At 44.9% G+C, this 13,297-nt stretch overlaps 1 protein-coding gene across 6 annotated transcripts in view; it reads left to right on the top strand.

Annotated features, from left to right (window-relative positions):
* Window positions 1–13,297, top strand: part of LOC129519443 (rho GTPase-activating protein 17) — a 95,097-nt gene that overhangs the window by 49,209 nt on the left and 32,591 nt on the right. For all 6 annotated transcript variants that reach the window (XR_008666405.1, XM_055339952.1, XM_055339955.1 and 3 more), the window contains exons 5-9: window positions 755–866; window positions 1,122–1,198; window positions 4,533–4,644; window positions 10,258–10,326; window positions 10,486–10,567. Coding sequence is in view for 5 of the 6 variants with exons in the window: in XM_055339952.1 (XP_055195927.1) it covers window positions 755–866; window positions 1,122–1,198; window positions 4,533–4,644; window positions 10,258–10,326; window positions 10,486–10,567 (452 nt within the window). In the remaining variant the exon portion in view is untranslated. The remainder of the gene's footprint in view (window positions 1–754; window positions 867–1,121; window positions 1,199–4,532; window positions 4,645–10,257; window positions 10,327–10,485; window positions 10,568–13,297) is intronic.

Here is a 13,297-nt window from a genome sequence, read left to right as displayed (position 1 = left end):
GGTCTCTTCTACCCAGTAGAAAACCAGCACTCGCAGTAACTCTGGAGAAAACACTGCCTAGGCTGGCCTCGCTAACAGACACAAAACAGCAGAGAATGAACTTTCGGTAGGATTCTAAAGAATTTCAACAGGCTTTGCAGGACACGCGCGTTGAGAACCTAATCCTAGAGTTATCACCTCACGTTCACATACCTGCCTTACACATAACACACAAAGTATACCCACGATAGTCCTTTTCATTTTATTTATTCATTTTTTAAAGATTTAATAAATTTAATGTTTTATAGCAACAGATGAAACATTAACCTAGCAATATAGTTATCAGTTTAACAGATGCATAAGACACACTTGATAATGCCCATGAACGGTCGTTTTGATTTTAAAGCACAGATCTGGGTACGCCTGGGTGGCCCAGTGGTTGAGCATCTGCCTTTGGCTCATGGAGTGAGACTGGGGTCCTGGGATTGAGTCCTCCCCATGGGGAGCCCGCTTCTCCCTGTGCCTGTGTCTCCGCCTCTCTCTCTGTGTCGCTCATGAATAAATAAATAAAATCTTTTAAAAAGTAAAAATAAAGCACAGATCTGTGGACTCACATTTTGGGTGACACCCCAAACTTCTAATGTTTTTAAGGTTCTACTGTGTGGCACCCTAATGTGTTCCCATCCTGTAGTGAGCAGCACTGGCCCGATATGGTACTGACCTACCTGACTTACTGAGCATACGCTTGTTGTGGGGGTGTCTTGTGTTTTTAAAGGAAGATGCTGGAGACATGTGGGGATGCTGAGAATCAGCTGGCTCTCGAACTTACTCAGCATGAATCCTTTGTTGAGAAAGAGATTGTGGATCCTCTGTGCAACATAGCAGAGGTGAGTTCTTTCACCGGGCCACACAGAAGAGCCAGGATTGGTGGGGGACGCATGATGAATGGTTTGCTTGTGTCTACAGTTTTAACAGTAATCCGCGGCTTTGACGTATGCTTCTTTTTGGAAAGAAGGGGAATAAATGGTGGGTACAAAATCTTATGCCAAGAGGGAAAAAAAAGTAAATTAATTATGCCCTTTCAAATGTTAAGTTTAAAACCCAAAGCTCATCCTATTTCATGTGTGGTTTGTGCTTTCTAGCTGGAGATTCCCAACATCCAAAAACAGAGGAAACAGCTTGCTAAATTGGTGTTAGACTGGGATTCAGTCAGAGCCAGGTAAGGTAGAGCTATGAAAATAACTTCTCCCAGCAACCATCCTCATCCCCCCACACAGGTGAGGGAAAGGTCACTCGGTGGACAAAATGCAGGTGTCCAGATTCACGCACTTGACCCACAGACCAAGTCACACCCACTTACACCTGCTTTTAGGGTTCATTCTCCCAAGTGTGGCAATGGAGATGATGTTAGAACATCCTGTTCTTAGTGAATCAGCAGTCAAAGGAGGCAGAAAAAAAGGAAAAGACAGAAACATAAGTAAGTGTCTTAAGGGGCGAGGAGTCAGTGGCTAACCGTTCTAAGAGCATTTGTTGCTAGGGTAGCAGAGGGTAGGAATAAGTAGATCTCTGATCTTAGCAGTTCTGAGGGACCTGCTGTGTCCAAACCCCATGTGGTTGTGGTCCTTTCACAATCCAATGCTGCATTCAGGAGGGAGCAACGCCCGTAAAACTCAGTAACCATCTCTGAGAGCTGCTGACCTGTGGGTTGGTGCTGGATGGCTGTCTGCCGTGCTTCCTGGCAGGACTGCAGCCTGGCTGTGTCCCCGAGGGCATCTGCATCCGTGACTTATGTGGCTTTTTCCTCGGGTGACAGTGGGGAATATGGAGACAGTGCCCCGGCCCCATCCTTCCTCAGACTTTATCACAAGGACTGCTAAACTTTCTGTAAAAGGAAAAAAACCAAAACAAAACAACAACCTTTCTGTAAAAGGACAAGTAGTGAATATTTTCAGCGTTGCACCCCGGGTGGTCCCCGTTACAGCTATTCAACTGCACTGTGTAGCATAAAAGCAGTGCTGGACCATAAGGAAATGAAAGCGTGGCTGTGTTCCAATAAAACTTCATTATTATTTTTTTTAAAGGTGGCTCTGTTAGCTCTCTGGTTTGTTTATTTTTTTAATTATTAAAGAATAATTGGCATACAATATTGTATATTTTTACGTGCACAACTTTGATGCGACAATTCTATGCATTGCTCTGTGCTCATCACAATAAGTGTCATGACCATCTGTCCCCATAGAAAGTTATTACAATATTATTGTGTTGCCTATGCTGTGGCTCTTCATCTCTGTGACTTATTTTGTAGCTTAATTCTCATTGCGGTCCTGTGAGGTAGATGTGATTATTTCTCTTTGGCAAATATATGGGGATACAGCCCTCATTTCCTGAGCTTCTACCCATCACAGGTCTTTTTATTGCAGATTTAGAACATCTGTAGCAATTCTACAATATAGCATTTCCTTGTTTCTAAGCATTTCTCCTTGTTTCTAAGATGCCACTGAGTATCCTGCACCACTGATTTAATATTTACTTTTTGGGTGGAGGGTGGCAGGGAGAAACACCACTCGATTTAATGTACAAGTCACTTTTAAGACATGTCCTGATTTAAGAAACGTCGAGATCATAAAAGGTATACATCTAGGCATTAGCACATGGTAAAAGTAATTGCCAGCACTTACTGGCCACTGGCCACATGCCAGGTATTGAGCTTGTTTGATCCTTCCACCGGTTGCTATTTATTGGCTCATTGATGTTTTCACCAGCTCTCAGTGGGGTGCTTACTGTGTCAGACTCTCGGCTAGGTATTACATGCAGAGACCCCTCAATGAGGATTGGAGAGGGAGCAGGATTTCGTGGGTTAGGTAACACCCCTTACTCTTGAGAAGAGACCTCTTTTACAGATACCGGTGGAACCTCCCCGAATATCCGCATGACTTGCTTCATGCCTTAGAGATGATAAATGTCAGAGCGAGGGTCCTGTCTGCAAACGCTCGCAGATGGTCCTGTCTGCAAACCCTCGCAAATGTTCCGTGTACACCTGTGATTAAATCCTCGGGCCTGGACCAGGCGTGGAGGCCACTGTGAGGTAGAGTTTGGGCTCAAGATAAAGAAGAATGTTCTAATGGTTAATTAAATGAGGCCATGAATGCTCTTTACTGGAGTTGGTTGAGTGACATCATAGATGCTTATCTGCCACAAAGTTTACGTCTATAATACATGTATTTATCCCGGAGGGGATTTCAACACTGATTCTTGATCTGCCTTCGTGGTCTTGTTCGCTTAACCAATCAAAGCAGGTATTAGAGAAACAAACAGTTGAATATTTCTTCTTTACTTATTCCCGTGGCTTTTCCCTGGAGGGAAATGATAATCACTAATGACTAATTACTCCTCATTTTCTAAGTAGGAATCCATTATACGGCAGATATTATCGGTACACACACACACATATGCATAAATATTTGTCCTCTCCCTGACTCCTTATGATGGTTCTGCAAGGCATCTTGTTTTACAAATGAGGTTAGTGAGGCACAGAGAGGTTAAGTCATTTCCTGAGGTCACACAGCTAGTGACAGGGAGAGCCAGTTTTCAAACCTGAGCATGTCACACTCCGAGGTCCATGCTCTGTCTACTACATGACATCGCCAGCTGGGCAAGTGTGCCAAAGGCCTGCTTGGAAGAGTGCCTCACCTCGGGAACTGGAAAGAAGGCAAAGCAGCATGCTATCTGGGGGGCGGTGCAGCAGCTGGGAAGCTTGAGGAGTTGCTAGCATGGGTTTTCATCTCCATAATATCCATGTTTACATTTCAGTTGTTGAAACTTTCCAGAATACTCCAACAGAAGGTCAAAGCGTACTTGAAAACCACACAGAAAGTGTTATAGATTATTATCCCCATGCACTCCCCTATTCTTGCTATGATAGAATTCTTCCTTTGTTCAGTCCTCTTGACCTACTGAAAAGGGAATGTAAATATTCCACATTATGCTTCAGATTTGCTTTAAATTTTGTCTTTAGAATATTAATTCTAAGAAATGTTTTTAATTCTACAAGTACTTTCCTTGCTGTGGATTGCTAGCTGCATGACTGAAGTTCTGGATTTTACTTGCTGGAAGTGATCACAGATGAGGATGGTAGCGGGAAGAGTCATAGGAGTCCAAGAGCAGGATTGACTCCCAGTGACTCAGGAACATTCCAGGTCAAAGGAGGAAAGCACATGGGCTGTTTGATGGCAAGGATGGAACGATTAGACACTCTAGGAAAGGGGTTTCACGGCATGATTTCCAGCAGTGGGGCGTGTGAGACAAGGTGGGGTAGATTATTCTCAGAGCGGACAGCTGTGCAAGAGTCCTGTCATGCTGAGGAGCTCCTGGTTCTTTTTGCTTGCTTCCATTCCTGGAAGATAAACTCAAGAGAAGCCGACATCCTAGGTATGCTGCCCAAACCAGGGAGAATCAGTTTGGGGAAAGAATCTGTCTCCCCGAGGGCCTTGACTCTCTACAAGGTTGAATATGTGCAGCTGGTTCTCAGGTGCTGGTTGCCCCATGTTTTGCAGGTGGAACCAGGCTCACAAATCTTCAGGAACCAACTTCCAGGGGCTTCCATCAAAAATCGATACCCTAAAGGAAGAGATGGATGAAGCTGGAAATAAAGTAGAGCTGTGCAAGGTACAAGACTTTCCTGAATACTTTGTTCTTGGGGATCCCTGGGTGGCGCAGCAGTTTGGTGCCTGCCTTTGGCCCAGGGCGCGATCCTGGAGACCCGGGATCAAGTTCCGCATCGAGCTCCCGGTGCATGGAGCCTGCTTCTCCCTCTGCCCGTGTCTCTGCCTCTCTCTCTCTCTCTCTCTCTCTCTCTCTCTATCTCTATCTCTCTCTCTCTGTGACTATCATAAATTAAAAAAATAAAAAAAATTAAAAATAAAAAAAAAAACACTTTGTTCTTGCATCAACCTGGTGCTTGCAAATGACAGAGGAAAGGTCAAATATTGCAGATTATTGAGTGTGCCACACAAGTCCTATCAGAATACTCTGAATGACAGGAAAGGGGGGTTTTAGTTTGTTCTTCCTTCTTTATTTTCTAAGACCCTGCATGACTTTGTTCAGAATAAAACATTCTTTGAAAAAAATTCAATTCATTTTTTTAAATGACAAAAATGTCTGAGCTCATTTAAGATAAAGAATAGATGAAAAACGGGCAAAAAAAAAAAAAAAACCGTAGCAAAACATACAAGGTTACAGCAATTAAAACAGTGCACAATAGGGGTGCCTGGCTGGCTCAGCCAGTGGAGCAGGTGACTCCTAATCTCAGGGTTGTACGTTTGAACCTCACATTGGGTATAGAGTTTTGGGGTTTTTTTTTTTTAGATTTTATTTACTTATTAGAGAGAGAACATGAGAGCACGAGCTGAAGGGAGGGCAGAGGGAGAAGCAGACTCCTCCCTGAGTAGGGAGCCTGATGCAGGACTCCATTTCAGGACTCTGGGATCATGACCCAAGCCAAAGACAGACTCTCAACTGACTAAGCCAGCCAGGTGCCATACATTTTATTTTATTTTAAATTTTTATTTATTTCTTTGTTTAGAGAGAGCATGAGCTGGGGGAGGGACAGAGGAAGAGGGAGAGAATCTCAAGCAGACTCCGCAGTGAGCAAGGAGCCCTACACAGGGCTTGATCTCTTGACCCTAAGATCATGACCTGAGCCAAAATCAAGAGTCAGACACTCAACCATTAAGCCACCCAGGAGCCCCCCAAAAGAAAATCTTTTTTTTTTTTAAAAAAAAGCACAATAGGCACAAAAATCATTCTGCAGAATAGCTAGGCTTTCTACAATTAATGCTATTATTCTAAATAATTGAATATAGGGATCCCTGGGTGGCGCAGCGGTTTGGCGCCTGCCTTTGGCCGGGGCGCGATCCTGGAGACCTGGGATTGAATCCCACATTGGGCTCCCGGTGCATGGAGCCTGCTTCTCCCTCTGCCTGTGTCTCTGCCTCTCTCTCTCTGTGACTATCATAAGTAAATTAAAAAAAAAAAAACTAAATCTTTAAAAAAAAAAGTAAATAAATAAATAAATAATTGAATATATACTAAAGGGATCATCATATATCTATAGAGAAGGAAAGGATTACTTTTTAACTGTTGCTAGAATTGGTTTATATTTGGAAAAAACAGAACTTTTAAAAACGTTTTTAATTTTTATTTATTTATTTGTTCATGAGAGACACAGGGACATTGACAGAGCGAGAAGCAGGCTCCATGCACTGGGAGCCCGACGTGGGATTCGATCCCGGGTCTCCAGGATCGCGCCCTGGGCCAAAGGCAGGCGCCAAACCGCTGGGCCACCCAGGGATCCCCCCAATTAAGTGCTTCTGATAAAATAGTCTCATCGTGGTTTATTGTTCAGAAGAGTTGTAGCTTTGCTAGTGGCATTACAGAGCATTCCTCAGATCCAGTCTAAGCTGGATCTTGGCTACTGGCTGCTTAGACATAAATGTGGGAGAGATCTTAGGAGTCTGAACTGGTATGTTATGGGCTGAAGTATCTTCTCTCAACTTCCATGTCATAGTTTCTCATTTCAAATGGTGAAAACCTGTGACGATAGTTTCTGTCTCCCTTTTTACTGACTTCTATGATTTCCTGAGATCTAAATACATTTTCACTGTTTTTTTCTTTAACTAGGTCTCATCTACTGTATAATTTACATCGAGTTTTGAATTTCATTTACTGCATTTTTCAGTTCTAATTCTTCAAAGTCAGTGTTTTTTGATAGTGTGTTATTGTTTTCTAGTGCTTCTTTCTTTTCTCACGTTTAATCATTTTATATGTACTTATCATAACAGTCTTTGAGAATTCTGTTTCCTCTGTAAGAATTTGCTTCATGGTGGATTGTTTCCTCCTGTGTTTTGCAGTTTTGTACTGCGAGCTCATTTTAAGAGAGACTTTGTCTCTGGGACTCCTAGGGATTGGGAGTGATTCTCCCCAGAGAGCATGACCAGTGCCAGGCCCTTTTTAACTAACCTTTCACGGTTTGAGGATCCCCCACACAACACGTATAGTAAACTCAAACTCCAGACCTTTGCGAAAGCAGATGTAAAATGTTTGTCAAATCCAGGGAAATGTTTTTACTTTCCCAGACTCAGAGCCCAACACAAAATGCATATACTGTAGTCTTGCCATACACTGCTGAGCAGATGTTTCCTAATCTACCCTGTCATCAGAGGAACAGTTCCTTGGGAATGTTTGTGTGGGATGTACATGTGCTTGTCTGTTACAGTTCCTCACTTCACCAGGCCCAAGGCTTCATTTTCTTTTTTTTTTTTTAAGATTTTATTTTATTTATTTATTTTTAAATATTTTATTTATGAGAGACACATAGAGAGAGACAGAGACATAGGTAGAGGGAGAAGCATGCTCCCTGCGGGGAGCATGCTGGGGGACTCGACCCCAGGACCCTGGGATCATGACCTGAGCAAAAGGCAGATGCTCACCCATTGAGCCACCCAGGCATCCCTAAGATTTTATTTCTCTATTTGAGAGAGAGTGTGTGCATGGAGGTGGGGGAGAGTCAGAAGGAAAAAGAATCTCAAGCAGACTCTCCACTAGCAGGGAGCTGGAGGCGAGCCTCCATCCCAGGACCATCAGATCACGACCTGAGCTGAAAGCAGACGCTTAACCGACTGAGCCACCCAGGCACTCTCAAGGCTTCATTTTCCGTCTTCTGACCCCATGTGACCACTAGACTCAATTGTCTTGGCCATCAAGGTGGCACAAACTCACTGAGGTCACCCCCAGCTTCCACTAGTGCCAGGCCTTTTCTCCTCCCTTTTTTTAAAATTTATTTCTCAAATTTCATTTAAATTCTATTTAGTTAACATATAGTGTAAGAGTAGTTTCAGGAGTAGAATTTAGTGGTTCATCACTTACATACAACACACCCTGCTTAGCACAAGTGCCCTCCCCCTGTCCCTCTCCCCATTTAGCCTGCCCCCCCCCCACACACACACACCTCCCCATCAGCAACCGTTTAGAGTCTCTTTGGGGCTCCTGGCTGGCTCAATCAATAGAGCATACAACTCTTGATCTTCGTTGGGGTTTGAGAGTTCAAGCCCCATATTGACCTTGGAACCTACTCAAAAAAAGAAGAGGGTCTTTCTTATGGTTTCCTTCCCTCTTTTTCCCCCCTGTGTTTATATGTTTTGTTTTGTTAAATTCCACATGTGAGTGAAAAGGCTTTTCTGTTTCTTTTCCCTTCTTTTCTTTCTTCTCTGCCCTGCCCTCATTCTCTTTTCTTTCTCTCCCTCTCTTTTTTGAGGGTGTAGAGGTGGGGCTCCATGAATTACTCTGTTGCTTTCCTGGTTATTCTTTTTTTTTTCCTGGTTATTCTAAAAGAATTTTTGTTGCTCCAAACTAGCATTTCCAGATATTTTTCATAAAGGAGGCCTTCGTGTTAATTTGTGCACTGAAAACAGAAGACAGTACATTTTATAAATACATACGTAATTCAAATATAATCTAGGATGTCTATAATTTGAATATATCAGATTAATTAGAATGTAATTCTAAAATAATAAGGAAAAGTAGGATATATTTCTGTCCAATTGGCTAATCTATCATTCTTTTTTTAAAGATTTTATTTATTTATTCGTGAAAGATACAGAGAGGGAGAGAGAGGCAGAGGGAGAAGCAGGCTCCGTGCAGGGAGCCCGACGTGAGACTCGATCCCAGGTCTCCAGGATCAGGCCCTGGGCTGAAGGTGGTGCTAAACCACTGAGCCACCCAGGCTACCCTAATCTATCACTTTTTAAATAAATTATTTAATTTTGTATAAGCAATTCATCTACATTAGTTCAAATATCAAAAGTATAAAACAGGCACCTGGGTGGCTCAGGTGGTCTGCCTTCTGCTCAGGTCATGATCTCAGGGTCTCGGGACTGAGTCCTGCATCGGGCTGTCTGCTCAGTGCAGAGTCGGCTTAAGATTCTCTTTCTCGGGGATCCCTGGGTGGCTCAGCGGTTTGGCACCTGACTTTGGCCCAGGGCATGATCCTGGTGTCCCAGGATCGAATCCCACGTCAGGCTCCCGGCATGGAACCTGCTTCTCCCTCCTCCTGTGTCTCTGCCTCTCTTTCTATGTCTATCATAAATAATAAATAAATCTTTTTTTTTCTTTTTTTTATAAATTAACTTTTATTGGTGTTCAATTTACCAACATACAGAATAACACCCAGTGCTCATCCCGTCAAGTGTCCCCCTCCGTGCCCGTCACCCATTCACCCCCACCCCCCTAAATAAATCTTAAAAAAAAAAAAGATTCTCTTTCTCTCCCTCTGACCACTCCCCTATACACATGTGTGCTCTCTGTCTCTAAAATAAATAAATCTTTGGAAAAAGTAAAAAACCATACAGAGTGAAGTCTTTTCTTCCATCCTTGTCCTGCTTCTACTGAACTCCCACTGCTCACCAAAGGTAACCCCCTGTTGTCAATTTCGTGTTTTTTTCTTCCAGAGATATTTTTAATCAAATGTAGCAGCAAAAATATAACATTTCTTTCTTTCCTATTTTTACACAGATGGTAACACAGCATAAGTAATGCTCTATACTTCACTTCTTAATAAGGAATATGAGCCGTGTATCTTGGAGATCTTGCCATATCATTCCCCTAATAAGCTTCCTTCTTTATTTATTTATTTATTTATTTATTTATTTATTTATTCATTCATTCATTCATTCATTCATTCATTGTCATCCTAGTTATGGACATGTTTTTGTTTTTTGTTTTTTATTTATGATAGTCACACACACAGAGAGAGAGAGAGAGAGGCAGAGACACAGGCAGAGGGAGAAGCAGGCTCCATGCACCGGGAGCCCGACTTGGGATTCGATCCTGGGTCTCCAGGATTGCACCCTGGGCCAAGGGCAGGCACCAAACCGCTGCGCCACCCAGGGATCCCCTGTTTTTGTTTTTGTTTTTTTAAGATTTCATTTATTTATTTGAGACAGAGAGAGAGGGGGGCACGAGTAGTGAGGAGGAACAGAGGGAGAGAGAGAAGCAGACTCCCTGCTGAGCAGGGAGCTCGATGCAGGGCTTGATCCCAGGACCCTGGAATCATGACCTGGGCTGAAGGCAGATGCTCAACCAACTGAGCCCCCCCAGGCACCCTCCCAGATGATGGGCATTTAATCCGTGGCTCTTTCCATGACATTTTGCTCTGAGAGCCCATGGATCTTAATTCTCAGATACCATTTTCTTCAGTGACTTGTCTTCTCTTCCACTCACCAGGATCAACTAGCAGCAGATATGTACAGCTTTATGTCCAAAGAAGGGGAGTATGGCAAATTCTTTGTTACGGTAAGCACCTTCCCTTGACAAAATACGAACGCATTGTAAAAATTGAGTCATTTTAGCTTTCTTTTGCAAAAGATTTCATTTTTGGTTTTGCTCACCATTGTGTGTGTGTCCATCTGATGCTAACGTTACTTTTGTTTTTGAATGTGGGTCTGTTCTCAGTTATTAGAAGCCCAAGCAGATTACCATAGAAAAGCATTAGCAGTCTTAGAAAAGGCCCTTCCCGAAATGCGAGCCCATCAAGGTAATGTAACCTGCGTGCTGGCTGATGCCCCTTTCCTAAGCCTCTGCCACTTCCGCCTCTGTTCTTCTTCCCCTGACTCCTTTGCATGCATCTCCTCTGGCTAACGCCTCTCTGCCTCGGAGAGTACTGTCTCCCAGCATAATTTCATCTTTCCTCGCCGCATTCTCTAATTTCTTCCAACCCAAATTAACATACTAATGGGACATTCACAGCTCCCCTGACATCTTCAGTTGAAGAGGGAGCTGGACCCTTTGGGCTGTGCCTGTGTGTGTTTTCCCATCTTATCCTTTCCCAAGTCAGTTATTCATTCCGTTGGGTTTAATTCTGACCCTGTGATTCCAAGAGCGTATGTTCTAGGGAAAAGAGTGTGGACCTTCTAAAAGGAACTTGAGAAGTCAGTACTCGATACTCCCTCGTCAACGTGACTAAATCGTAAGGCCACGGCCACCTCCTTGCCCCTCTTCCTTGCGGTCCCACAAGGCTCTGGATCTTAGTGCTAACGTTCTGCTCACCGTAGACTTCACCCACATGCCACGAATGGACTGAGCTTTCTCCTGATGTTTAGTTTAACCCGAGCACTAAAGCTCTTGACTCTCTCTGACTTGCCGTCAGAACACATACCAGCAGAGATCAGTGAGCCCAGTTGAGGCAGAAGTTGCTCTGCCTTCTTCGGACCTATCATACCATTTTGCTTGTGTAGAGCCCATACGTGGAGCTTAGGGTCCCCCTGCAGAACCTCTGGTCTGAGCTGACGAGGAGCAGCCAGGCGCTGAGTGTGGTGACTCTGTGATCTGGACAGCAAGTCAGCAGGTGTGCGGGCGGGATATATGTGGGGGGGGGTGTGCATAACCCACTGGCACCCTCAAGGATGCCACTTCTCCCCTAAATTTGAGGAGGTCCCAGCACCTTCTGACTTTGTGCCTGAAAGGCTTGGGAGTAGAGAATTAGAAAATTCTGTATCTCCACCAACTTGCAAAATCTGATCTTCATCCATCCTGAGTCCGTGTGTCTGATCGACCCTTCCTACGATGAGTTGTCCTTGCTTTGCTAAGTGATCCCATTTCTTGTTCGTGGATGATGAGGTTGAGTCACAGTGCACAGAGCGAAGCTGCTGGCAAACACTCAGCCTTGCAAGGGGCAGGCGCTTGCCGGGCAAGGTCCAGATGCCAAGCGCGCTGTATTTGTGGGATGCCTACTGTGCGCCCGGCCCTGTGTAGGAAAAAGCAGGAACCATCATCATCTTAGCCTTGAATTAATTAAAGTCTAGTTTGAAGATGACTAATAAGCACAAAGAAAGAGAAGATTGGGTTTGGGGAGCATGACTCTTTTTTTTTCTTTTTTTAACTGTTCCCCCCCCCCCAAGGTTCTTGTCCCTAGAGAAGTATGTCAGCAGGTGACAGGGAACAGGAAGAGGGCAGGAAGGAGGCTGAGGATGGAGCAGGGGGCTGGCGTGCGGGGTGGAAACCCAGCGAAGGAGACGAGATCCGTCTTTCTTTGTGGGGTTGCCACACCTTGGGCTTCAGCTGCTGCCGCCTCCGCCTGTCCTCCTGTCTCCCTGACGTCCTAGTTCCTGTCTTCCTCTTCCTTTTTCTTCTTCTATTTCCAGAAAGACTCAGAGCATTCTTACTGTAGGGGAAAAACCACCTTGACCCCCCACCCCCAGTCGTCGTGTCCCCGGGCGCTGCCATCTCACCCACGTGGTCAGCTGATGGGACTTGGTACCCACCTGTCCGTAGCCCGGGGCCCTGTTGCGTGCGTCTCATCCTCCTGTTCTTCTGGTAGGCTGTCTGAATGACTCGTTTCCTCTGGCCACCCCGTCACACGGTGCAGTTTTGCATCTGCTCCCAGTCACCCTTCAGTTGAGATTGCTGGGGCACCTGGGTAGCTCACTCGGTTAGGCATCTGGCTTCGGCTCAGGTCATGATCCCAGGTTCCTGGAATCAAGCCCCACATTGGCTCCCTGCTCAGCTGGGAGCCTTCTCCCTTTCCTTCCAACCTGTGTTCTCTCTCTCTCAAATAAATAAAATCGTTAAAAAAAAAAAAAAAAAAAGTAAAAATACTGCAGCTCCCAGTTGAACCAGGGCTCTTAATTGTCGGATCCTGGCATCTGATGTGGCTTGGACTGTCTCCTTTGATGGCATGTGTGCCCCGTTGCACCTGATCTTTCATTCTTAGGGGTGTGCTCATCCCCCTCCTGTCTGTCCCTCTTGTCCCCAGAGTCCCCTCCCAGTGCCAGCCCCCATGTCACTGGTGTCTTCACCCTCACAGCCTCCCCAGTGCTGGTTCCCTCTGAGGGCTGGCTGTCCCCTGAAACTCCACACATTCCAGAAAGCAAGCTGATCTTCCCCCTGCCCCCTAACTGTCTTTTTCTTCTCCAGTGTCTTCTGGATGCCATCTCCAAACCATCCAGGCTTGACCTCGGAGCCCGGGTCTGTCCTTTCTACCCTCTGTGGGGCCTTCCCCTTTGCCCACACCATCGCCCCCCTGCTCCTGGCCCTTGTTTCTTTGGGCAAGAGCTATAAAATCAAATGTAAATTTTGGGACTCAAGGTCCCTGGTCTTTTCTCAGCTCATCTTCCTGGTCTGTTTCCTTCAGAGCCCCCCAGTTCCCCTCCTTGAAACAAGCAGCAAACACTTTGTCTCCCAAGTCACTCTAACTAACGTCTCTGATCTGTGCCAGAAGTCACAAACAGCCATAATCTCATTTTTCAAAAAATTTTGCCATCATTTA

Source organism: Nyctereutes procyonoides, unplaced genomic scaffold (assembly GCF_905146905.1).
Source record: "Nyctereutes procyonoides isolate TBG_1078 unplaced genomic scaffold, NYPRO_anot_genome, whole genome shotgun sequence".
NCBI lineage: Eukaryota > Metazoa > Chordata > Mammalia > Carnivora > Canidae > Nyctereutes > Nyctereutes procyonoides.
Note: the sequence above shows the minus strand (reverse complement) of the source record. Positions and strands in the feature narration are given on the sequence as shown.